The 23,582-nt window shown below is 39.7% G+C and overlaps 1 protein-coding gene across 1 annotated transcript; it reads right to left on the bottom strand.

The window, feature by feature from the left end:
* Window positions 1-214: 214 nt before the first annotated feature.
* CCDC34 (coiled-coil domain containing 34) lies at window positions 215-18,407 on the bottom strand. Its single transcript, XM_060765980.2, has 6 exons — window positions 18,109-18,407; window positions 13,065-13,194; window positions 10,046-10,153; window positions 5,012-5,170; window positions 3,782-3,923; window positions 215-651 (listed from the first exon to the last, which is right to left on the bottom strand). The coding sequence occupies exons 1-6, from the start codon at window positions 18,315-18,317 to the stop codon at window positions 437-439; spliced, it is 963 nt and encodes a 320-aa protein (XP_060621963.2). The 5' UTR covers window positions 18,318-18,407; the 3' UTR covers window positions 215-436.
* Between the last annotated feature and the right edge of the window lie 5,175 nt (window positions 18,408-23,582).

The following is a 23,582-nucleotide window of genomic DNA, read 5'->3' as shown; positions in this document are numbered from 1 at the left end:
ACTCTGTAAATATGTTATGCAAGCATAGAAGGATTCGAGCCAAATGTTGATATTAGTAGGACCAAAAGGTCAAAAGCTCACTCTCGGTGAAGCTGCTTTCCTTTTCTACTGCTCTGTGACAATATTTTGAAGCAACAGCTGCCTAATCATCAAGCATTGGAAAGTTACATCTGGAAACACAGTACCTGAAGTCCACAAATTATTGGGGAAAGACTGGAAAAAATTACTTTTTATTGTTAGGATGAAACTCAGAATACATTGTATAGAAAAGATATTAACATTCATATGCCATTTATTGTCTTTCAGATTCCTTTTGTACATACAAAAACATTTGCAAGAAGTGTTAAGAAATCACAGGCACTTACAATATTTTGGTCTTAATGTAACATCTTACAACATTAATTAAACATTAAAAAAATGAATAAAATGCCCAGGGTTATCTCTTAATCCTGCACAAAGGTCCAATATAAAGATCATTCTTGGATTTATGAAAAAGCATTGAAGAATGTCTATGTGAATGACTGGGTATAGGCCTCTTATTTTTCTTCACTGAAACATACTTCTCTTCCTTAGGAGGAGGCACATGGATTGGTTTCCAAGGTATGGGGTTGCAAAAAGATGGAGCTGGATAGACACTTCCATCTGGGAATCCTGAAACGTGTCAGAAACCATACAAAATTAAAAACTTTTAATACCTGGATTAATAATAGTTGTTAGTATTAACATTCCTTTCTTGTAATTTGAAAAGTTGAGGAACTTTGTAACAATGGAATATTATACCCAATACTACAGTTTTGTTTTGTTTTTTAAAAAAACTGTGACCATACAAGACTACAATCATTCTTCCAACCATGGTCCACAAACTGCCTAATTTCCTTTCCTGCATTATCAATCAAGCTTGACTTTCACTGTTCACAGTGCTTACAGTAAACATATCCTGTATGTACTCACTGCCCACATATACTGATGGCCTCTGTTTTCCCTGACAGATGTAGAACTGAAATGTCATCTCACAATATGATAAACAAAGGTATTGCACATTGTAACAACAAACGGAAAAAAATGCAATTTTCGAGGAGGGGGAGATAAATGTATTGCTGAAGTCCTGGTTTTGACTTGCCTCCTCTAACATATTCCCTGTAATACTCAAATTAACTCTTTGTATTGTTCAGTATGGTTGAACTAGAGCCAGGTATGTACTAGATGGGTTAGTCCAGAACCTCAAGTTTTTGCCATATTAATAGCTTCATCTGGAATGGCCTCCAGGATTCAGTGAAAACCTTTTAGAACAGTTAGAAGTACAAATATTTTATTTGGATGGCACTCTAATTCGCTATGTAGATGTACTGTCAGATATCATGTAGTATCTACTTATACGGTACACCTTCCACTTTTAGAGGGCTAAGTGGGAGCAGCCCTCCTGTGAAAATGGGAAAATAGTGAATAAAAAATATCACTACATCCTCCAATATGACTCTATGGTCAGCTTCCAGCAGACATGGACCACAGAGTTGCACTGGAGGAGCTAGAAATGCCTAGACTACATTAATCAAATACACAAAATGTGATGGATAGAGCTAAAAACAGAGCTATATGAAAGTTACCTAGTTTTCCTCCCCGGCAGCTCAGCAGTGTAATTACAAAACCCTGTATCCGGAAATGATAGTTCATGCAAAGATATCATCCTTTATGCTTAAACTTCTTGGAGTATCATGATTATTCTTTCAATTAAGTGGGATGAGGCATGGAAACTGGTGTCAAGGCATTTTGTGTTTGCGAGGTTCTTGCCTGATTTGAAGTAAGCCCTCCATTCCCTAACAGCTTCTAAGATCATATCCAGCAGGATTTCCCAACTCTATGGAGAAAAAAAAACCTTTTTTTTTTGTTAGCACTGGGTAAATGGGGCAAGGAAAGAAGTCCGTTCTGAAGTTTTTCCACACTTATAGTTTTCAGCATCCAACCAATATTATTGGAATAGCTAAGTGAAATGGCAAGTTGAAAGCTAGTTTATTTTCATTATGGCTTAATTTTTAACTACATTTCCCCAAAAGGAGAAGCATTCCTTATGGGCTATATCTAAACTATGAAAGCAAGAATGTGATCCTTTGCCATGACAATCCTCTTCATCTGAAAAGAAATTTCAACACACATTTTATTGAGGCGGTCAAAACAAAGTTTGGAATATTTTCCATTGTGTGAATAAAACTGGAGGGGAATATTTTTAATGTATCATTTAGAAAGTGATGACAGCTGTCAGCAAGTGACTATGTCTCAACACAAGGCATGAAAGAAATATGCGTCACAATTTGCAATCAGAGTAATACAGAAGTGCCACTGGTGTTTGTGTTTCCCAAGAGCAACAACTCTGTCCAAATCTTTGTGTTAACATATCTATAACAGCAACGTATTTGGCAAATGAGAAAAAATGAAAAGGGAATGCAGTTTAACTGAGTATATTTATAGAAATTATAGGCTTTTTAAAGGGAAACAAGGCAGTCACACTCCTCTGAATGTTTCTTTCCCTGTAACTTTTGCTAGAAATAGCCCTGATTAATAATAATAATAATAATAATAATAATTATTATTATTATTATTATTATTATTATTATAAAAATAGAGTAAGGACAGAAATAATGAATCACATATGTAGTGCCATGTCCTGAAGAGCAATTGATTTCAACATGACTTAAGGCCTATATAGTTTAATTTTGGTCACAGTCAGTCAGAACTGACTCCTACATTGCTCAAAATTTAGCTTTAGACTAAACTAAATAAAAGGATGATTTTATTAACTGCTGAAATCAAAGAAAGAAAAATAAAAACACAAGCATAGAAGACACTGAACCTAGGAGAATGATTTTACATTGAGCTAATTAGTTTTCCGTAGCTCAATGCTAAATTATTTTACAATTTACCAAATACATATACTTTAATCCATTTTGTAGTCCCGAATACAGCTGGCTCAATGGTAAATGGGAACTTGATGTTGATTTTTAATAAGTTCCATTGATTCAACTGTCCCACTGATTCAATTACAGTCTGTATTAACAACTAGATTTAGACTACACTCCTCAATGTGGGGCAATATCTGCCTTTTCTGGTATGTTTTTTTTTATCAACTTTAAAAAAATTAAAGTTTTTTTTAACTGTATAATACATAGAAACATACCATCTTTGAAATTAACATTCAAAATACCAGTATTTTCCCCATTCTCACCACCACCACAACCCCCCCCCCCCAGTAATTGTTCAATAATGAGAATATATTTATCTTTCCCCTTTATTCTGTACATTTTGCTTCCCATGTCCTTCTGCTTTGACCCGTCATATAGTAACTTTTCCTTTCGCTAATATAATCTTGGAGAAGGTAATTGGCTAGATATTTATACCAAGTTTTTATATCCCATTTCTTGTGGTCCTTCCAGCTTAGGGCCACTGAGGCTTTGATTGCCTCTATCATGTGATTTATTATTTCCTCACTTACTTTATATTCCCCTTTACTTTCCAATTTCTGGGTGAAAAAATGGGTCTTGTTCCATTCTATATTTATCCCTAATAGCTCCTCCATTTCCTTCCTGATTATTTCTTGGAACTTTTGGATTTTCTTTCGCATTCCCACCACATTTTTTTTTAGTTTTTAGGTGTTTTTTTCATCAACTATAAACAAAAGTTGCTAACACTTGAACACTTTTGAACAAAAAACTTTGAAAATAAACAGATATCAGAAAATAGATACTACTATGCAAGTTATGGAGGCATTATGTCTACTATAGATACAAACCAGGAAGTTTCCCATTTTCGTCAACACAAACAGCTGATTCTGGACGGGCCTTCTGTTTCGTGTTTTGCAGCCATTCTTTGAACATCTTTTCTGATTTTTGTTTTTTCTCCTGCAATTCAGCTTCTAGCTGCTTTTCTTTCTCCTACAAAAGAACAAAAGCCAAACATTTGAGTAAATATTCTTACGAAATAGATCTGAATCTGGAAAGAACCTCGAAGCAAAATAAAATGAATGCTAAAAGTATATTCATTTTGATCTGACATTTTTGTTAAAAAATGTTTGGGTTGTGACAAGACATGGATTCCAAATTAAAAATGCTAGCCAAGGTCCTGCTTCATCAGATTTAACTTTGACAGAGCCTTTCCATTTTAGCTATGTAAAATGAAGCTACCCCCCCCCTTCCAATGCACATCTTTTCAGCCTGGAACTGCCCCATCTGAAAAGTTTCTAAAGTGCTGCAGATTAGGGTGCTGGGAAATGATTCTTAAAGTGCTCTCCTTGTTGTGGAGTGTGTTGAGAATCCACAAAACAATTGTACATAGATGCCATTTTCCAGCACCAAACCCTTCAGATTTGGTGCTGCCATACTAAGAAGCTGGGTTTTACCAATCGCACTGGGTTGTTAGTGACATGAATTTCCATTGCTTACAAGACCATAAATCTAGTTTACAATCTCAAAACAACTGAACAGAATGCCAACCACTGTTTTTGAGAATGCTTATCTCCTTATTTTGTAAGAGCTACAGTTTATTGACCACAGAGAAAAACAAACGATTTTTAGAAACTGTAAGCATTTTTTAAAATCTACACATTATGAAATAGGTGTGCAAGCTATTCAATATAGATATTATATTTCCCTCAATCAGCCTTATTTTATGAATATCCCTATTTGAGAAAGAAATGTTGGGTCTTCCACACACAGCATACATGTTCACCCCACTGATGCATTCAAAGGCAACAGTCCACATCACAGTGTTACACAATCAGAAGCAGAGACCACACACTGTGTCACTGGTGTCTGAAAGATTCAATAATAAAACTAAAAAAATAAAGCCAAAAAATAAGCCAAGCCACGTGGTAAAAAGACTCAATGATCACAAGTCAAGCTGAACAGCAAAAAAAACTCAAGGCAGGTCACGAAAAAGCTGATGAATTACATCCCAAAATGGATGCTAAAGTCCCCTATTATTATTATTATTATTAGAAATGACAACATGGGATAAGATATACCTTCTCGTCCTTCTTCTTCTGAACCTCTTCTGTGTTCTTTTTCTTCAGCCATTCCAGATACACTTCTCTTGCTTTTTCCCTTGACTGTGCTTTCTTAAGTTCTTTGGCTGCTTTTTCTGCCATCTCTTTGCTGAGCTTACGTTCCCTTTCCCTCTTTTCCTATAGAGGATATTGAGTATTTTAGAGAAAACAGATGTACAAACTAGAAATATAGTAAGAATAAGAAGAGGGGAGGGGAAGAGGAAGAAGATGATACAATAACCAATGACAGAAGCTACAGTTTGGCTACAATTAATAGCTGGTGTGCTTGAGCGCATATTAAAAAGACCAAAACTCTTTGAGGGTTGAATCAGCACATTAGTCTTTGATGTACACAAAGTGAATAGAATTGACTCAAATGGACCTTTATGAAGAACTTCTAGCTTGAGCAGTGTTATAGAGCTGTCTCTTCTAAATCTATGATTCCGTGTTTCTATTTTGTCTTTCCCGACTACCATCTGCCACAATATGATTGACCCAGCTCTCATGTCTCTTGTCAACAATGATTCACAAGACATTAGCACTGATAGTATGCATGTCTGTTTTGTTAAATAAGCATTTGCCAATTAGTAGCTTGACTGCAATCATATCTGAAAGCTGAGAACTGCTGCTGCTGCTCAGGGATTCAGCATATCTTGTTCCTGTCCTGTGGCTCTTCCCCTTGACGCCTGTATGCTGGGATTGATTTGCCTATGTTCTGAACTGCCTGGTGCTTCCTCTCAAGGTGCAGGGGGAAGCTATGAAGGCACATGCCTTCAAGTTACCTGTTGATTTATACCAATCCCATGAATTTCATAGCTTTCGTAGACAAGGATTAGAGGTGGTTTTGCCAGTTCTTTCCTCTGAAATATAGTCTACAGCTTTGGCACCCTCCCTTTCAAGTAATAACTATGGCTGGCCCTGGAAAGCTTCCAAGATCAGACAGGATCTGGTGCTATAGGATAATAATTATGCTACTAGTGCTGTAATGCCTTAATAATTTACCCGTGCCCATCTGCTACCTTTCAGTGAAAGACAGGAGGTTATCTTGAGTTAGGTCTCCACTTCTAAAGGGTCTCAGACAATGTTTTGACTCAGACTGCCTGCCTTTTATCTTGGGGGATTGTTATCTCCTGTCTGCCTCTGTTCAGGCACAGAGTACTTTTGCTGGCACTGGAAGCAGGCTTGCTCTCATTTCTACTCCCAACGCTTTATATTTACTATCATTGAAATGACTGGCCTTTATATCTCTTACTAGGAATGAAGGAAAAGCGGTCTACTTCTACTGCCAATAAGTGCACCACCTTCAAATTAGTTAAATCTTGATACCATCTGCAATTTTAGCCTATTATAACTATCATATCTTCTCATTAATTTAGTTTAGTAATGATAAATTATTAAATTATCAGAACAGAACACCATGATAACCATGCACTTTGAAAACATGCAAATGTGAGTAGATCAATAGGTACTGCTCCAGCGAGAAGGTAATGGTACTTCATGCAGTCATGCTGGCCACATGATCTTGGAGGTGTCTACAGGCAACGCCTGTAGCATGTCACTAAGGCTTTACATATTCAGTGTCTGAAAATGTGGCATATACATTAAATATGCTGTTGTGTAGCTTTAAGTTATTTCCAACTTATTTACCCTAAAGAAATCTAGGCATGTCTGAGGGGATTTTTAAAAGACTGGTGAGTCAAGGAAAGTTCAATGTACCAATGTTAGAAGTTATTTAGGATTAGGAGTTAGAGATTTTAGTAGTTAGACAAAGTTAGAATTAGGATCTGAGTGGGAAATGTAAGAGCTATTACCAGTGAATAATATGCAAATTTCAATAAGTAATGTCCAATGTTATGCTCAGTTTCTGTTTCATAAATATTTTTTCTATTATACACATGCGCCTCTGAGAATGCCACATAAGGAATATTGAGAAGCTTGAGTTCAGACACATGTCTGTGGTGGGAACAATTAATCAATGGTTCTTCTGGGTTTTTTCGGGCTATAGAGGCATGTTCTAGAGGCATTTCTCCTGACGTTTCGCCTGCATCTATGGCAAGCATCCTCAGAGGTAGTGAGTAATCAATGGTTTTGGTGTCCACTGGAGAGATTACATGCATATGTGTTTCATAGGAACCATAAGGGTATCTAGAAAGTCCCCACATAGCGAGCAAATGTGGAACAAAAAATTAAAAAATACATACGCAACGGATCTAAAAGAGAATTGGATAAAAATGTTCCACAGATGGTATACCACACCAAAACAATTAGCTAAAATGTATAAAACAGTCTCTGATAAATGTTGGAAATGTTCAGATCAAGTTGGCTCCTTTTACCATATGTGGTGGACATGTAAAGAAACAGTAAAGTTCTGGACGAAAATTCATGAAGAAACACAAAAGATTTTAAAAAGGATCTTTATAAAAAAAACCCGGAGTATTATCTGTTAGGATTTACAGATTTAGATTTTCAATTGACGGAACAAGAAGATAAACTTTTTACTTATATTACGACCGTCGCTAGAATTGTTTTTGCTAGAGAATGGAAACAAGATTCAGTCCCATCCATACAGGAGTGGGTGGAGAAAATTAGAGAAATAAAGGATATGGACGAATTGACTTTTTTTGTTGAAGAAAAACACAGGTAAGATAATGAGAAGAACGAATTGGGACAATCTTCAAGACTATCTGGACAACGTGAGAAAATAAAAAACAAGAGAGACAATTTTACTATCTTTTTTCTCTTTTTAGTAAGGAAAATATTTTTGAGTAATAAGAAAATAATAACCAAGAAGATGGAATGGAAGTCACCTCTTTTGTGTGTGTGTGTGTGTGTGTGTGTGTGTGTTTTGTGTTTTTGCCTTTTTCCCCATTTTGCTTTTTGTGTGAGTATTTTTGTAGAATGTGTTTTATCTTTATCTCTTCTTTTTTCCCCTCACTATTCTATAATTTTATTGTTCTCACTCTTTCGTTGTATTCTTTATAAAATCTAATAAAATTCTTTAAAAGAAAGAAAGAAAGAAAGAAAGAAAGAAAGTCCACACATAGCTGCACGTCTCTGGATTTTTCTTTTTCTGGGAGTGTGATTCTGCTGTATTTTAAGAGGTCCAGCTCTGCAGGCACCTTGTTTTCAAAGAAAAATGCAGGGTCGCTTTTATTTTTTGACACTGCCAAAACTGGAGGCCCAATGGGAATTTTGGTAGCAATCCAAGCAGTCAGGTACATGTGGCCTATGTATTTTATCTCATTTTGACTTTGATACTACCAAGCAAGGGAACTAAACTCTTAATTAAGCAAAAGTATTTCTATTATTCTTTACATTATTAAAAAAAGTATCTGAACTGGTAAGAAAAGAACTAAGACTAATCCAGGAGTAGGTCCTAGTGAATATTGGCAATAGCAACATTCTTCAAGTCTCCACTAGTTATTTGTTATGTATATAATTCAGATTGCTTACTATATTGTACATGTGTGTATTAGTATTCAGTTTCCCTTAATTCTATGTTGTGGTGATCTGGGACTGTGATCTGGGACTGTTCAGACTCTAACTCCATTTTAAACGTCAGAGACTCCATTAGACTCTCAGACTGGAGAGGTGCTTTAGACTTTGAACTGTTGATTATCAGAAAGATGCCCTGTGTTATCTGCACAGAGAAACTACTTCAAATCTATCAGTAACTGGATTGATAAGAAATTTGCCTGTATGCTGAATACATGAAGTGTGTAAGTAAACCAACTGTGTTTCTGGGTCGTTGTAGGTTTTTTCGGGCTATATGACCATGGTCTAGAGGCATTATCTCCTGATGTTTCGCCTGCATCTATGGCAAGCATCCTCAGAGGTAGTGACCTCTGAGGATGCTTGCCATAGATGCAGGCGAAACGTCAGGAGAGAATGCCTCTAGACCATGGCCATATAGTCTGAAAAAACCTACAACAACCCAGTGATTCCGGCCATGAAAGCCTTCGACAATACAACTGTGTTTCTTTTAATGAAGACTGCTCATTTTTGGTCCCTTGAGAGCATGATTAAAACCAAGATGTTTTAAGGGACAGTAGATGTTTCTGGGCAACTTAAATAACAATTCTCAAATCTGCTATTTGTGCATTGGCAATTCTTCATTCCTAACAGTCCAGTGAGATATCTAAGTATATCAGTTTAAGAGCTGAGAAACCTAATTGCCTTGCATGAATACTAGTGGATATTTAACACTGAAGAGAAGAATACTAGTGGATATTTACCACTTGACACAAGCAAGTTTTTAACTCTTCTCAGGAAGATCGTATTTTACAAAAGGTTATGTTTTCGAACAAGGTCATGCCTTTCCAAGGGTTATGATTATTCCAAATAGTGTGAATGCCAATTAATCTCCAAAAGGATCACACTTTCAAAAGCTTTTGGAGATTCCTGGTTTTTGGAGATTCCTGGTTATGAATAGCCATTTTCTAAAAGTGAATACAGCTGAATGTATTTGTAAGTAGACATAAACAGGATTGGTCTAATAAGTCTGTTCAATCATAAATTGGTGTTAATTACTGAGAAAAAGAGCCAGAACATTTCCTAGAAGGACGATGTAAGTGATTGTAGGAAAAAAATCTTATCCATGTTCTCCCCATGTAAGAGAGTTAACATGATGAAGCACTTTTGAGTGTTGGATTAAGATCCTCAAGAAATGGAAACCCAATTGGTGACCTTGGGCAAGTAATACTCTGCTAAGTCTCAGAAAAAGGCAATGGTAAATCTCCTTTGAATAAATCTTGCCAAGAAAACTCCACAGTAGGATTGCCCTAGGGCCACCATAGTCCTGAAGTGACTTAAAGGCACACAACAACAAACTATGTAAGAGAATCATTTCTGGTGAAGTAGGAAAAATAATTTCATTAGAATAAAAACCCAATTTCATAGGCTGATAAATAATCCTATTAACAACCCAGATTAACTACTATAAAGTAGAAACAATTCAATATGTCAAACACATGTTAAATGAAACATAGAACATAAATTAATCACCCGTTTCACCTCTTCATTCTTTCGTTGGACCCATTCTCTGTGTTTCTCTGCAGCAATTATTTTTTTCTTTTCACGTTCTTCATTTTCTTTCATTTTTTCCATTTCTTTATGCATTGCCTATAGAGAAGGGCAAAAACCATTCTGATTGCTTTGCACACAGTTCAGTAAGTTTAGACTCAATGCTTTCTCACTGCAAGTACTGGGCAAAATGTATTTTAAAGCAACAAAGATACAATAATTTCCAGGTTTTTCTTCTCCTAAATATACTTTTACATATCAGAAAGACACTGGTAATATTCACAAAATCTGAATCATATAAGCAACAGACTAGGATGCATCTCTAGTGATTCTCATATTAATTCTAAGGGTGGGACATAACATGCACAGGGTGCATGGCAGGAGTGGACTACAGAACTCTCTCACACAAACCATTATTTGCATTGCCTGAGTTACATTTTTTAAAAATAAGTCAATATAATTTCAGTAATTCTTACCATTGTTATTTTTCAACATTTCTATAGTATTTTCCATGAAGAACTATGATTTTTTTTTCCCTTTGTGCAAAAAGACGCAAGACTGGGCTTGCCCTTTCCTTCAATATGGAGTGTCTGCTCCTTCCCAGATATCCATTCACAGTTATATGGGGATGGATGTTTCCTACATGTGTAAAAGTCAACACAGGTAAGCCAAAAATTGTGCAATTAACATACTTTTCCTAAGACATCAACTGCACAAGTTTAGGCTGTGTAACATTATGGTCCAACAGAGATGTTGCACAGGGTAGGAAGGATATGTAAGTGGTCAAAGGAGGGGCCCATATGCTCAATTTACTCAATACAACAGACTGAATTGCAGGAAGAATTAGGTTAGAGACTTTCTTAAGGCTACAGATGAAGTGAAAATCAAAATGTCTGTGGTGATGCATTTTTTCAAATGTAATCTTCAATATTGTTTTAACATGAAGGTGAAATATTTGAATGTAACCAAGTACAGTGACAAGGAAGGTATTTTCACTATGTTGCTAAAACAGTATTTATACCTCATACTGCAGTAGTTCTCAACCTGTGAGTCCTCAGATGCTTTAGGCTTCAACTCCCAAAAATCCTAACAGCTGATAAACTGGCTGGGATTTCTGGGAGTTATAAGCCAAAACACCTAGGGACCCACAGGTTGGGAACCACTGTTTGGCAAACAAGACATTCCAGGGTCACATTTTATTATTGAATTCATGCATACCAAGACCTACAATGTTACACTTTATGACAATGTCACATACAATGACTAAAGCAATGACCCTGAGTTTCAGCCAGGCTTTTTATATATATATATAAATCTAAACAGCTGAAAGACATAACTTGCCCCAACAAATCTATTGCATCTTGCCAGTTGCATGCCTTTTTGTAATGTAACGCATGGGACAATGTTCTATGCCATTCTGTGACTAAAAAGGAATGCTGAGGAGCTAGTGTGGGTGTTTGGATAAGAAACACACACACACCCCGCCCCTTCACACAGGTTGACAGACAAATGTAACCTGAAACAGTAAATATATATTTATACACATTTCCAAACTATTTTGCTGTGATTAGGATGGGTTTGATAGGGAGGGAAAATACTACCTTACTTTCTGTTGTTTCTAGAGGAGTGATTGGATGGCAGAAATTACACCTGCTCTTGTGAACTGTCTGCATATACGCTCTTGGGATGAGAGAAACTATAAAAACTCCTCAGATCAGTATGAAGTAAAACAGGAGAAAATGAAAAATATGTGAAATCCAAGGACTGGTAGGTTTCTAATTCAGATGTAACAAATCACTGTGTCATCACATGAATGTGGCATGCCTCAGCCTTATGTATGTTCATCTGCCTATGCACAGGAATGGTATTTACAACTACAAGTTAGTAATAAAATGCAGTTTTCTGTTCTATGCTTTTTAACAAATCTGGACAAATCTCCCCAATTAAATATAATGAGACAGGGGGTGGTGGATCCTGTTGTCTGGGCATATAGCTCCTTCACATACATACAGACAGCCACACTTCAAGCAAGTGCATCATTAAACCTCAACTTCAAGCCATGCTTTAATATCCCAGCTTGTTCCAATAACTGGAAACCCTGGATAAGTAACATAGCCAGTTTAAACAAGATTAGCACAAGGAAAGCAAGTTGTAGGGTATGGCACACCTGGGTATGGATAGGCACTGAATTAATTGTTGAGTTGAAATATTCCAGTACAGAGATATATGGCATTGAAAAAAAGAGAGGGTCCAAATGTCTGATGGCCTGTCTATGTCGACTGCCTTTACATGTCAGGCAATGTTAAGAAGACTATGTCTATCATTTCCCAGCCTTGATTATAACAATATACCTCATAGAGAAACTGTGGTGGGACGGGGTCAAGTTTCTGCTCTGGAGATCCTTCAAAGGGCAGATGAATTGCCAAAAATACACCAAAACAGAGGGAGGGAGGAGAAAAGAGGTGGGCAGAAGCATAAGAAAGGTGAAGTCACACTCTTGGACATTTCTAATAAATCAATTCATATTTTTGGAGGACCACAAAAAGATCACTCTAGCAGTTAGGGAGGGGTCAACTGCCATAAAAACATCTTGCTCCAGGGCCACACTTTGTCTACTCCTGTCAAAGCACAATAAATCAAATACACTGTACTGTGCTCAGATGTTTTATGACTTATCACATACCTTGGCTTACCTGGGCACAGCAGAAACCATTGTGTCCTAAATCCTTAAATGCAGACATACATACACCATGAAAAAAATAAAGGTTTCAATCAAAGAATGTTCATGTTTAAGTAATTATTACAGCTAGGTAAGAAAAATGTAGTTACCAATGAAGCAGAACATATAGTACAAGACATACACTTGCAAATAATACAGGACTCATCAAAGAATGGGCAAGTGAAAAAGCATCTATAGAGTCATTACGATACCATGAACAAAGTAATTTTTAATGGGGGAATGTGTTTTACAGTCAGTGCCAGATGTAAAGAACATATTCAAAATATTTACCTCCAAAGCTTGTGCTTGAAAACGAGCACGCAGCTCTTTTTCTTTGCAAATGAACCACTCTTCCCATGCTGAGAGGGAATTTTCCAAAGATGACAGATCGTCCGTGTCTGTATCATTACTGTGTTCAGCACTGTGAAGCAATACTTTATAAGTCAGATGCAATAACTTAGGTGAACATCATTATGGAAACATTGTAACATTGGATTACAGTGGGAGAAAGCTAGACTATACTAAAATAAATAAATAAAATGCATCTTGAAAGATCTGGACCACTCTTCACCCCTCTTCTCATGTCAAGAGGTCAAAAAAACCCTGTGTCTTAATACCATATTAAAAGCCCCTTAGCTATGAATTCAGAGCACAAAATGAGAGAAATGCAGGAGAAAGCTGTTTTACATGAGCCCAGGAATGGCTTCTTCAAGCTAAGGAGTTCCCACAACAGAGACACTTCTAGCATCTTTATGACACTGATATCATATGACATTATAAACAATGTACTTATCCACAAGGGAAGTAGAAATCACTGGTAAAAAATACTTTTTGCTGTATCATCCCCCATCTAAGAAGATTTGGGAGCCATATCGCATTAATGTAAATGCATTCACATGATGATGAATGAACTCTTTAGTTTAAAGTACATAATGCCAATAAATACCCTCATTTAAAATGGAACCTATTTCCCAGTTTATACAGGTTACAGAACCCATCTTTTTTGACACTAACATTGTATTGCCCATTATCCTGAACAACTTCCTTCTCTTTCCTGACCAAAACTGAAAAATAAAGTCAGATTTTGAAAAAATCACTTGTTAGCATTACATTAAATCTTTTATTAAATAGTTTTAAACCACATGAAATAGTAAAATGAATTGCTTTAAAATCAGCTCTAACTACTTGCAAATCCTTGTGACACCGTTTTTCTGGCAAAAGAAGCTTCCACAATCTAGGTTATATGGCTGTGTGGAAGGGCAATACCCATAACTTGTGTTTTCAGAAAATATCACAATACACCTTTTCCCCATGATGACTCTTCCAGGAGTAAATTTCCCTTCCTAGGGGTAGATTTCTCACACTTCCTGTTGTCTCAGCCCCATTCTTAACTGTGAGACGTCTGTAAGTCAGATGTTTGTAACTCGGGGACCGCATGTATACTGCTCTGAAACAGTATACAGGCAGTCCCCGACACAGAATGGGTAATGCCTGGCTCGACAACAGTCCATGTGAAAAAGATCTTGGGAGTCTTTGTGGACAACAAGTTGAACATCAGCAAACAAACAATGTGATGCCGCAGCTAAAAAGGCCTATGGGATTTTGGGCTGCATCAAAAGGAGTAGAGCATTTAGATTGAGGAAAGTCATGGGCCTCACCTGGATTACTGTGTCCAATTCTGAGTACAACAGTTTAAAAGAGATATTGACAAGCTGGAAGGTATCCAGAGGAGAGCAACTAAAATTATCAAAGGTCTGGAGACCATGCTCTATGGGCCCTTCCACACACAGCTGAATAAAATCCCACAATATCTGCTTTGAACTGGATATATGGCAGTGTGGATTCAGATAACGCAGTTCAAAGCAGATATTCTGGGTTATATGGCTGTGTGGAAGGGCCCTATGAGGAGTGTCTTGAAGAACTGGGTGTGTTTAGCCTGCCAAAAAGAAGGCTGAGAGGAGACACGACAGCCATGTATAAATATGTGAAAGGATGTTGTAAGGAGCAGGCTTGTTTTCTGCTGCCCTTGAAACTAGGACTCGGAGCACCAGGTTCAGACTACAGTCGTGGTTCCCAACCTTTTTTTGACCACTCTCCAACATCAGTACCAAAAGGGTTATGATCAGTTTGTGGTCATCTTTAGATTTGGTTTGGGATGCTGATTCAGAAAATTGCATTGGATAGACCACATCAGCTATAGTTTCTTATACCGCACATATTCCATCCAGTAGTCACCATCTGCTTGCCCACAGAAAACCATATTTAATAATCAAGAACTGATGCGGTAGTAGTAATCTTTCGTGGGTAGTCAGCCTCTCCCCTCCTGACATCCCTGTTGTCTTGGCACTATAAGTGTGTTTCGCGAGACCAGTCACTCTCATTGCTGTGTGATTTCGAGGCAACGATGTAGAAATGGTGAGGCCACGGACCATATTTTAATTTTGGGGGACTACTAGTGGTCCATGGACCACAGGTTGTGAACCACTGGATTACAGGAAAGGAGATTCCACCTGAACATTATGTCAGAAATATTAATTAACTAGGTATTTTTAATTAGAAAAATGTGACTCAAACACCGAAAGGATTAAATGGATGCAATAAGTTGGCAAAAGCTGTAGTTCGATATAAGCAGGTGTGCCTGTAGCTTAGTAGGCCTCTGTGTTAGTTTGTCTCAGTGAGAGAAAGGTCGTAGTCTGTGAGAAAAGCCTCATAGTGTAAGGTAGGCTTTAGGCTGTGAGAGAAGCCTCTGTGTGAGTTAGGCCTTAGTCTGTTAGGTAAGCCTTAGTATACGAAGGTGTCATGTGTGACGTTCCAGTGTGAAGGTTGAACTTTATTTGTGTCATGGAAATGTTATTCTTGTCAAGAGTGCAACCATATTATTTTGCTATAAAGAAATATCTCCAATATCAAGTCAATACAGGGGGTATGGGATTGGATGAGGTATAGGAGTTTGCCTCTTTTTAATTGCAAACATTAAGCAACCATAAACTATCATTAACCTTAACAAATTCCCACGACTTTGCTTTAGTTGAGTCTACTGCAGGCATGGGCACACTTGGGCCCTCCCTCCAGATGTTTTGGACTTTGACTCTCATAATTCCTTGGACCGCAAGAAGATCCAACCAGTCCATACTTCAGGAAAGAAAGCCCGACTGCTCATTGGAGGGAAGTATATTAGAGACCAAGTTGAAGTACTTTGGCCACATCATGAGAGGACAGGAAAGCTTAGAGAAGACAATGATGCTGGGGGAAATGGAAGGAAAAAAGGAAGAGGGGCCGACCAAGGGCAAGATGGATGGATGGCATCCTTGAAGTGACTGGCTTGACTCTGAAGGAGTCTGGGGGTGTTGACAGCCACAGGGAGTTCTGAAGTGTCAACAACGTGATGCGGCAGCAAAAATAGCCAATGGGATTTTGGCCTGCATCAATAGGAGTATAGTGTCTAGATCCAGGGAAGTCATGCTACCCCCTTTTCTGCCTTGGTTAGACCACACCTGGAATATTGTGTCCAATTCTGGACACTACAACAGAAGAGATATTGATAAGCTGGAATGTGTCCAGAGGAGGGTGACTAAAATGATCAAGGATCTGGAGAACAAGCCCTATGAGGAGCGGCTTAAAGAGCTGGGCATGTTTAGCCTGAAGAGAGGGTTGAGAGGAGACATGATAGCCGTGTATAAATATGTGAAAAGAAGTCATAGGGAGGAGGGAGCAAGCTTGTGTTCTGATGCCCTGGAGACTAGGACACGGAACAATGACTTCAAACTACAAGAAAGGAGATTCCACCTGAGCATTAGGAAGAACTTACTGACTGTGAGAGCCATTCAGCAGTGGAACTCTCTGCCCTGGAGTGTAGTGGAGGCTCCTTCTTTGGAAGGAGGCTAAATGTATTGTCTAAGGCTTTCATGGCCGGAATCACTGGGTTGTTGTATGTTTTTTTTTTTGGGCTATATGGCCATGTTCTAGAGGCATTCTCTCCTGACGTTTCGCCTGCATCTATGGCAAGCATCCTCAGAGGTAGTGAGGTCTGTTGGAACTAGGAAAATGGGTTTATATATCTGTGGAATGACCAGGATGGGACAAAGAACTCTTGTCTGTTGGAGCTAGGTGTGAATGTTTCAACTGACCACCTTGATAAGCATTTGATGGCCTGGCAGTGCCTGAAGCAATCTTTTGTTGAGAGGTGATTAGATGTCCTTGATTATTTCCTCTCTGTTGTTTTGCTGTTGTGATTTTTGAGTCCTTTAATACTGGTAGCCAGATTTTGTTCATTTTCATGGTTTCCTCCTTTCTGCTGAAAGTGGATTTCAATGGCTTCTCTGTGTAGTCTGACATGGTGGTTGTGCGAGTGGTCCAGCATTTCTGTGTTCTCAAATAATATGCTGTGTCCAGGTTGGTTCATCAGGTGCTCTACTATAGCTGACTTCTCTGGTTGAAGTAGTCTGCAGTGCCTTTCATGTTCCTTGATTCATGTTTGGGCAATGCTGCGTTTGGTGGTCCCTATGTAGACTTGTCCACAGCTGCACGGTATACGGTAGACTCCTGCAGGGGTGAGAGGATCCCTCTTGTCCTTTGCTGAACGTAGCATTTGTTGGATTTTCTTGGTGGGTCTGTAGATAGTTTGTATGTTGTGTTTCCTCATCAGCTTCCCTATGTGGTCAGTGGTTCCCTTGATGTATGGCAAGAACACTTTTCCTCAGACCTCACTACCTCTGCGGATGCTTATTTATTTATTTATTTATTTCGAGCATTTCTACCCCGCCCTTCTCAACCCCTGGGGGGGACTCAGGGTGGCTTACAATTGGCAATAATTCAATGACGCATCATAAAATACAGAATACAGAATAACAAATATAACAATTAATATGAACATTAATAAATAAAGATTAAAACAGTATACTTACACTCTGATTAGCTATTGCCCGTCTGGTGGCTGTTTAGCTAGCCATCTACTAATGAATACTCCGCTTGCCATAGATGCAGGCGAAACGTCAGGAGAGAATGCCTCTATAGAACATGGCCATATAGCCCGAAAAAACCTACAACCCAGAGGCTAGATGGCCATCTGTCAAGGGTGCTTTGAATGTAAGTTTCCTGCTTCTTGGCAGGGGGTTGGACTGGATGGCCCATGAGGTCTCTTCCAACTCTATGATTTTATGTGTGCTGGTCCATGAGGTCAGGAAGAGTCGGAAGGGGCCTGAGGCTGTTAGGAATTATGGGAGTCGAAATCCAAAACACCTGGAGGGCGGGAGGGCCCAAGTTTGCCCATGCCTGGCTTACTGTAAGAAGAACAATATCCCCATTGTGACCGTGGCCAACCCTGGCGGGGCCTTACCTATGGTGCCTCATCCTCTGAGGGATGCAGCCTGTCCTGCTGCCGGCCCCCTCCTCCTGCTCCTTGCGGCTGCAGCCCTGGAAGCTTGGCGAGGCCAGGGCGAAGAGTGAAGGCCGAGGGCGGCCCCCCTCGAGGTCGGCGTCGGAGCTCGAGGGCGGGGTGGAGTGGGCTGCCCCCCGCGTGGGCCTCGGAGGCGTGGAAGTGGGCATGGTGGTGGTGGTGGTGGTGTGAGGGACCTGCGGGGGAGACGGCGGCACAGTCAGCCCCTGCCCGGCTTCCCGTGACCCTGACCCTGCCCCTGCCCCGCCCCCTTGAGGGGTTACCTCAACCTCCCTCGCCGCCGCCTCCGCCTCAGCTGCGGGGGGAAGCCGTTCGACCCCACGCCGGCGCTTTGAAGCCCTCCCAGCGGCCCCCGCGGCGCAGGCGGCTCCGCCAATCGCCACAAAGCCGCGGGCGCCATGGCAACGCGGGGGACGCTTGCGGCCTGCTCGCCCCGCTCTCCCTCCCTCCCTTTCGGCGCCTTTTTGCCCGCCTCGAGGCCTTCCACCCTCCCGCCCCCGCCCCTCCCTTTCGGGCCTAAACTCGTTCCTGCCTTGCGTTCCTCCTCAAGATAATAACATAATAATAATAAAACAATATCCTTACGTTTGGAGTCGCCCCCGCCGCTTTCGCCTCATCTCTTGAGTGGATTACCTCAACAATGCCTCTGTTTCCGTCACTCCCTACAGCCACGTCTTTCTTCCATCAGGATAATAATAATAATACTGGGTTGTTGTAAGTTTTTCCGGGCTATATGGCCATGGTCTGGAGGCAATTTTTCTCCTGACGTTTCGCCTGCATCTATGGCAAGCATCCTCAGAGGTAGTGAGGTCTGTTGGAACTAGGAAAAATGGGTTTATATATCTGTGGAATGGCTGGGGTGGGGCAAAGAGCTTTTCTCTGCTGGAGCTAGGTGTGAATGTTTCAACTGATCACCTTGATTAGCATTCAATGGCTTGGAAGTGCCCGGGGGAGAATCCCTTGTTGAGAGTGATTTTATGTGCCTGATTGTTTCCCCTCTGTTATTTTGTTGTTGTGATTTTTGAGTCCTTTAATACTGGTAGCCAGATTTTGTTCATTTTCATGGTTTCCTCCTTTCTGTTGAAATTGTCCACATGCTTGTGGATTTCAATGGCTTCTCTGTGTAGCCTGACATGGTGGCTGTGAGAGTGGTCCAGCACGTCTGTGTTCTCAAATAATATGCTGTGTCCAGGTTGGTTCATCAGGCGCTCTGCTATGGCTGATTTCTCTAGTTGGAGTAGTCTGCAGTGCCTTTCATGTTCCTTGATGCGTGTCTGGGCGCTGCGTTTGGTGGTCCCTATGTAGACTTGTCCACAGCTGCATGGTATACGGTAGACTCCTGCAGAGGTGAGAAGATCCCTCTTGTCCTTTGCTGAATGTAGCATTTGTTGGATTTTCTTGGTGGGTCTGTAAGTGCTTTGTATGTTGTGTTTCCTCATCAGTTTTCCTCTGAGGAACCACCTAAACTGGGCTCTACAGGCCAATGGATACTCCACCTCAGACATCAAAAGAGCTGCAAGACCGAGAACAAGCTACGAGAGTAAAGATGAAGATCCACCCAGAGGAAAAGTGTTCTTGCCATACATCAAGGGAACCACTGACCGCATAGGCTTGGTCATAGGAATCGTAGGAGTTGTAGTTTCATAAGATTTTCAGCTAACTAGGCTACCACGAGATACAGATCTAACTTTAAGAAATAGAGTCCACAGCATGTGAGTGTGGATAAGAGCAAACCACAGACTACTTACTGCAATGCAGTCTGAGCCCCGCCACATGCACAATGGACCTCCTTACAGCAACACCAGAGGCACTTCAAGTGGCCAGCTTCTGGTCAAAGGAAAATTAGTATAATGCCAGGTTTTTAACTTTGTGTTATCAAGACATATAACTTATAAATAAATATATAAATAAACTTTATTTATACCCCGCCACCATCTCCTCAATGGGGACTCGGAGAGGCTTACATGGGACCAAGCCCGGACAACATATTACAAGAAGATAAAACCAGAGCATAAACAATAAACAACATCATCAAATTACATCAAGAAAAAATATATAACCACAGTCATAAAATAACATTCCAATAAGCACAATCCCAATAACAATGGGCAGGCTACATGTACAGGATAAAATGATTCAAAGACTCTAATGAGATAAAAATAGGAGCAAGTTATCTGCAGGGAACTCATAAAAACACAAATAGTTGTGAAGCTAAACTTCCCATTTGGAGGGCGTGTATTCTAGTGGGAAGAGCATTGAGGGGTGCAATGGTGTCATACTGTGCACCTACTCGCCAAAGGCACAGCGGAAGAGCCAGGTTTTCAGGTTCTTTTTGAACGTTTCTAGAGAAGGGGCTTTCCTGATCTCTCCAGGTAATGAGTTCCAAAGTCGAGGAGCCACAGAGGAGAAGCCTCTCTCCCTTGTGCCCACAAGAGGAGCTTGTGAGATTGGTAGGGGTGAAAGGAGGGCCTCCCCCGAAGATCTAAGGGCCCGTAGAGATACGGTCACGAAGGTAGGCAGGTTTCAAACCATTTGGGGCTTTGTAGGCGATAACCTGTACCTTGAATTGAGACCGGAAAATAAACGGCAGCCAGTGGAGCTCCTTAAACATGGGAGTTGGCCGCTCCCTATAACTAGCCCGTTATTAATCTGTCTGCTGAACCTTGGACAAGTTGTAATTTCCGGGCCGTCTTCAAGGGTAGCCCCACGTAGAGTGCATTGCAGCAGTCCAGTTTAGAGGTAACTAAGGCGTGGACCATCATGGTCAAGTCAGACTTCACAAGGTATGGTCGCAGCTGGCGCACAAGTTTTAATTGTGCAAAGGCCCTCCCCGGCCACCGCCAACACCTGCGCATCAAGCGTCAGCGCTGAGTCCAGGAGGACCCCCAAGCTGCAGACCTGTGACTTCAGGAAATCAGTTGTTTGTAATAGGTGTTTTTGGTTAGACTATATATCCAACATTTTTGTTATTCAAATGTTGGAAGGATGTGCTACATTTTAAGTTACAGATTATCAACACAATTGAAATGCTTCAATGCATTAAGACTGTCGTTAAAGATTTAACTTACAAATAATTCAGTCATTCATCATGCATCAATATTGCCATTTAAAAAAAATATTTTTTTATTATTAATTGGCAATTAGTTCCTGCTTTAGATTATAAAAACAGCCATTCAACCGATAGTGAATGGTGATACTTGTTTTCATTAATCATAAGCCAAATGTGATGTTATTACTTAAATGTTGTATTCCATCATTCTACTTTCACTTGACTTAGCCAATGGCTGGTTGACCGAAATAAAGGCTACTGACTGACTGACTAGCACCAATATGTAACAACCCATTACGTAAGTGCAACAGGTTTTTTAAATACATTATAACTGTATTCTCAATTCTCTTCCGACATGATAAATAAATAAGCTAGCTCAGCCAAAGACTTCTGGTGCCTCAACAAACTATATATAAATGCCAGGATTCCACAGAATTGAGCCATGGCACGTAAACTGGTGTCACGGCATTCATTCTAAAGCGTAGAACAGATGCACCCTTAGGTTGATTCAAGTGAAATTAATATAAGGAGGAGGAGGAGAAATTTATACCTGCCTTTTCCTGCGGCTCCAATTCAAATACATCTACAGAGTCGCACACGACTACTGATGAACTAATTGTCACCCCAATGCTCTTTGGAAGACGAGTAAGAAAGAGTTGGTGCAAATTGCTGAGGCAGTGGGTACGCACTATGTAATTAAAGTCATTTGACACCTCTTTAACTGCCTTGATTCCCTCTGATGGGATGCTGGGATGTGCAGTTTGGTGAGATACATAGAATTCCTGACTTTCTTGACCAGTCTGGTGGAGAAACTTAAACTCCTCCCCAGTGCTTCACCAATGGTCCTGCAAGCCTGAAATGAACAAACTGGACCCATCTTCGCACAGGTGTACCTTTACTTAAATGGAATGGCATTGCTTGTCACAATGTACTTTTCCTTTCTTTAAAAAATTGGGCAATTGAGGGAATATATACATTTATAGGTGCATTTTTTTAAAAATTCGTATCACGTTTCTAAAACAAAAGCCGTATCTAACCATAAACATGTATCAGGGAAGCAGAAGCAAACACTATTCTTCCACTCAAACATGGAAAGAATTATTGGGATGGAATTAGCCTATATAACCTACTAGAATATACACCTGGTAATAACCAGGTGTCATTGGGACTGCTGCCCCCTTCATTTATCCATTCTTTCTCTTTCTATCCCCTCATATCTTATCCCTTTTTTCTTTCTTCCACCTTTCCCCGCTTCTCCCTCACCCCTCTCCCTTTTCCTCTTTCCAGCTCCGAGAGGGTCTCACAATGGCAACATGCCTCTCTTTGCAGTTCTTTCCTTTCCCCCTTCCCCTGTCCCTTTTCTTCCTCAGTGACATCACAGAGGGCCACTTCACCCACCAACAGGCAATCCAGTGACAACAGAGGACCACTTCACCCACCAACAAACAGACAAACAAATATATATGCATACTTTGAATTTTATAGAGAAGGAAATAATCTTAAAGATCCACAGGGGCAGAATTTGTTGTTTTTGTAAAATTAATAGTGTGGAGATGGAGGCTTTTAGATCATTGTGTCTAAATGTATTTTACAGCAGAACTGCGTCATGTTTGGTCAATTGGCAATGCCATATGGATCTAAAATGAGTATTTTCTTTAGGCTATGAAAATGAAGTGCCTTCAAAGTTCCTAATTCTTTTTCAATGATTCTCAACCTCTGGCTCTCCAGTTGTCCCAGTTCTCTGAATCTTTTATCATTGGTGGGCATGCTGGCTAGTTTCTGGGGACTGGAATCCAAACCACCTGGGGAATTAAAGATTGTTGTTATATTTCATACAGTAGCCCTGACATCAATAAGCAGACTTTGTGTTTTAAAACAAGAATATGTAATTTTCTCACTTTAGGGACTTATTTGTACCACCTCATCTTAATGTGCACTTACAATGAGACTCTAATGCCCAGAGTGCTACTCACTTTAGAGCTAGTGCAAGCAATATATTTTTAGTGGATTCAATTGAAAATAGACATATGGTAGAAGAAAACCTCTTCTGCAGGATCTTGTTAATCTAGGGTATCCTCAGATACCATGGCTTTAACATTATTTGCATAAGATGACACCTGTCTAGGCTACAATTGCCTGGAGGAGGTGATCTTATAGATGTTATCTGTTTAGAATGTCCATCAGCAAACTTTTCTTATACTGTTCACATTATATTTAAAATATATTTGAAGAGACAGATCATATGGCAATATAAGGGTAATCTGAAAAGAACTAATGCATTTAAAAACTGGAGTTGATATCTGAGATTACAATTTTAATTTATGGCACAGTAACATGAAGCATCTTATCTTCTACAAGTGTACTT

This window comes from Anolis sagrei, chromosome 1 (genome assembly GCF_037176765.1).
Source record: "Anolis sagrei isolate rAnoSag1 chromosome 1, rAnoSag1.mat, whole genome shotgun sequence".
Taxonomy (NCBI): Eukaryota; Metazoa; Chordata; class Lepidosauria; order Squamata; family Dactyloidae; genus Anolis; species Anolis sagrei.
Note: the sequence above shows the minus strand (reverse complement) of the source record. Positions and strands in the feature narration are given on the sequence as shown.

What these genes read in the sequence shown, in the direction of transcription:
- CCDC34 (XM_060765980.2), bottom strand. Translation starts at nt 18,317, where the DNA reads ATGCCCACTTCCACGCCTCCGAGGCCCACGCGGGGGGCAGCCCACTCC. An exon ending in CAGAGGATGAGGCACCATAG is followed by an intron (nt 13,195 to 18,108) that starts GTAAGGCCCCGC and finishes ATTGCTTCACAG; the next exon opens with TGCTGAACACAGTAATGATA. An exon ending in AGAAGAAGAAGGACGAGAAG is followed by an intron (nt 3,924 to 5,011) that starts GTATATCTTATC and finishes GTTCTTTTGTAG; the next exon opens with GAGAAAGAAAAGCAGCTAGA.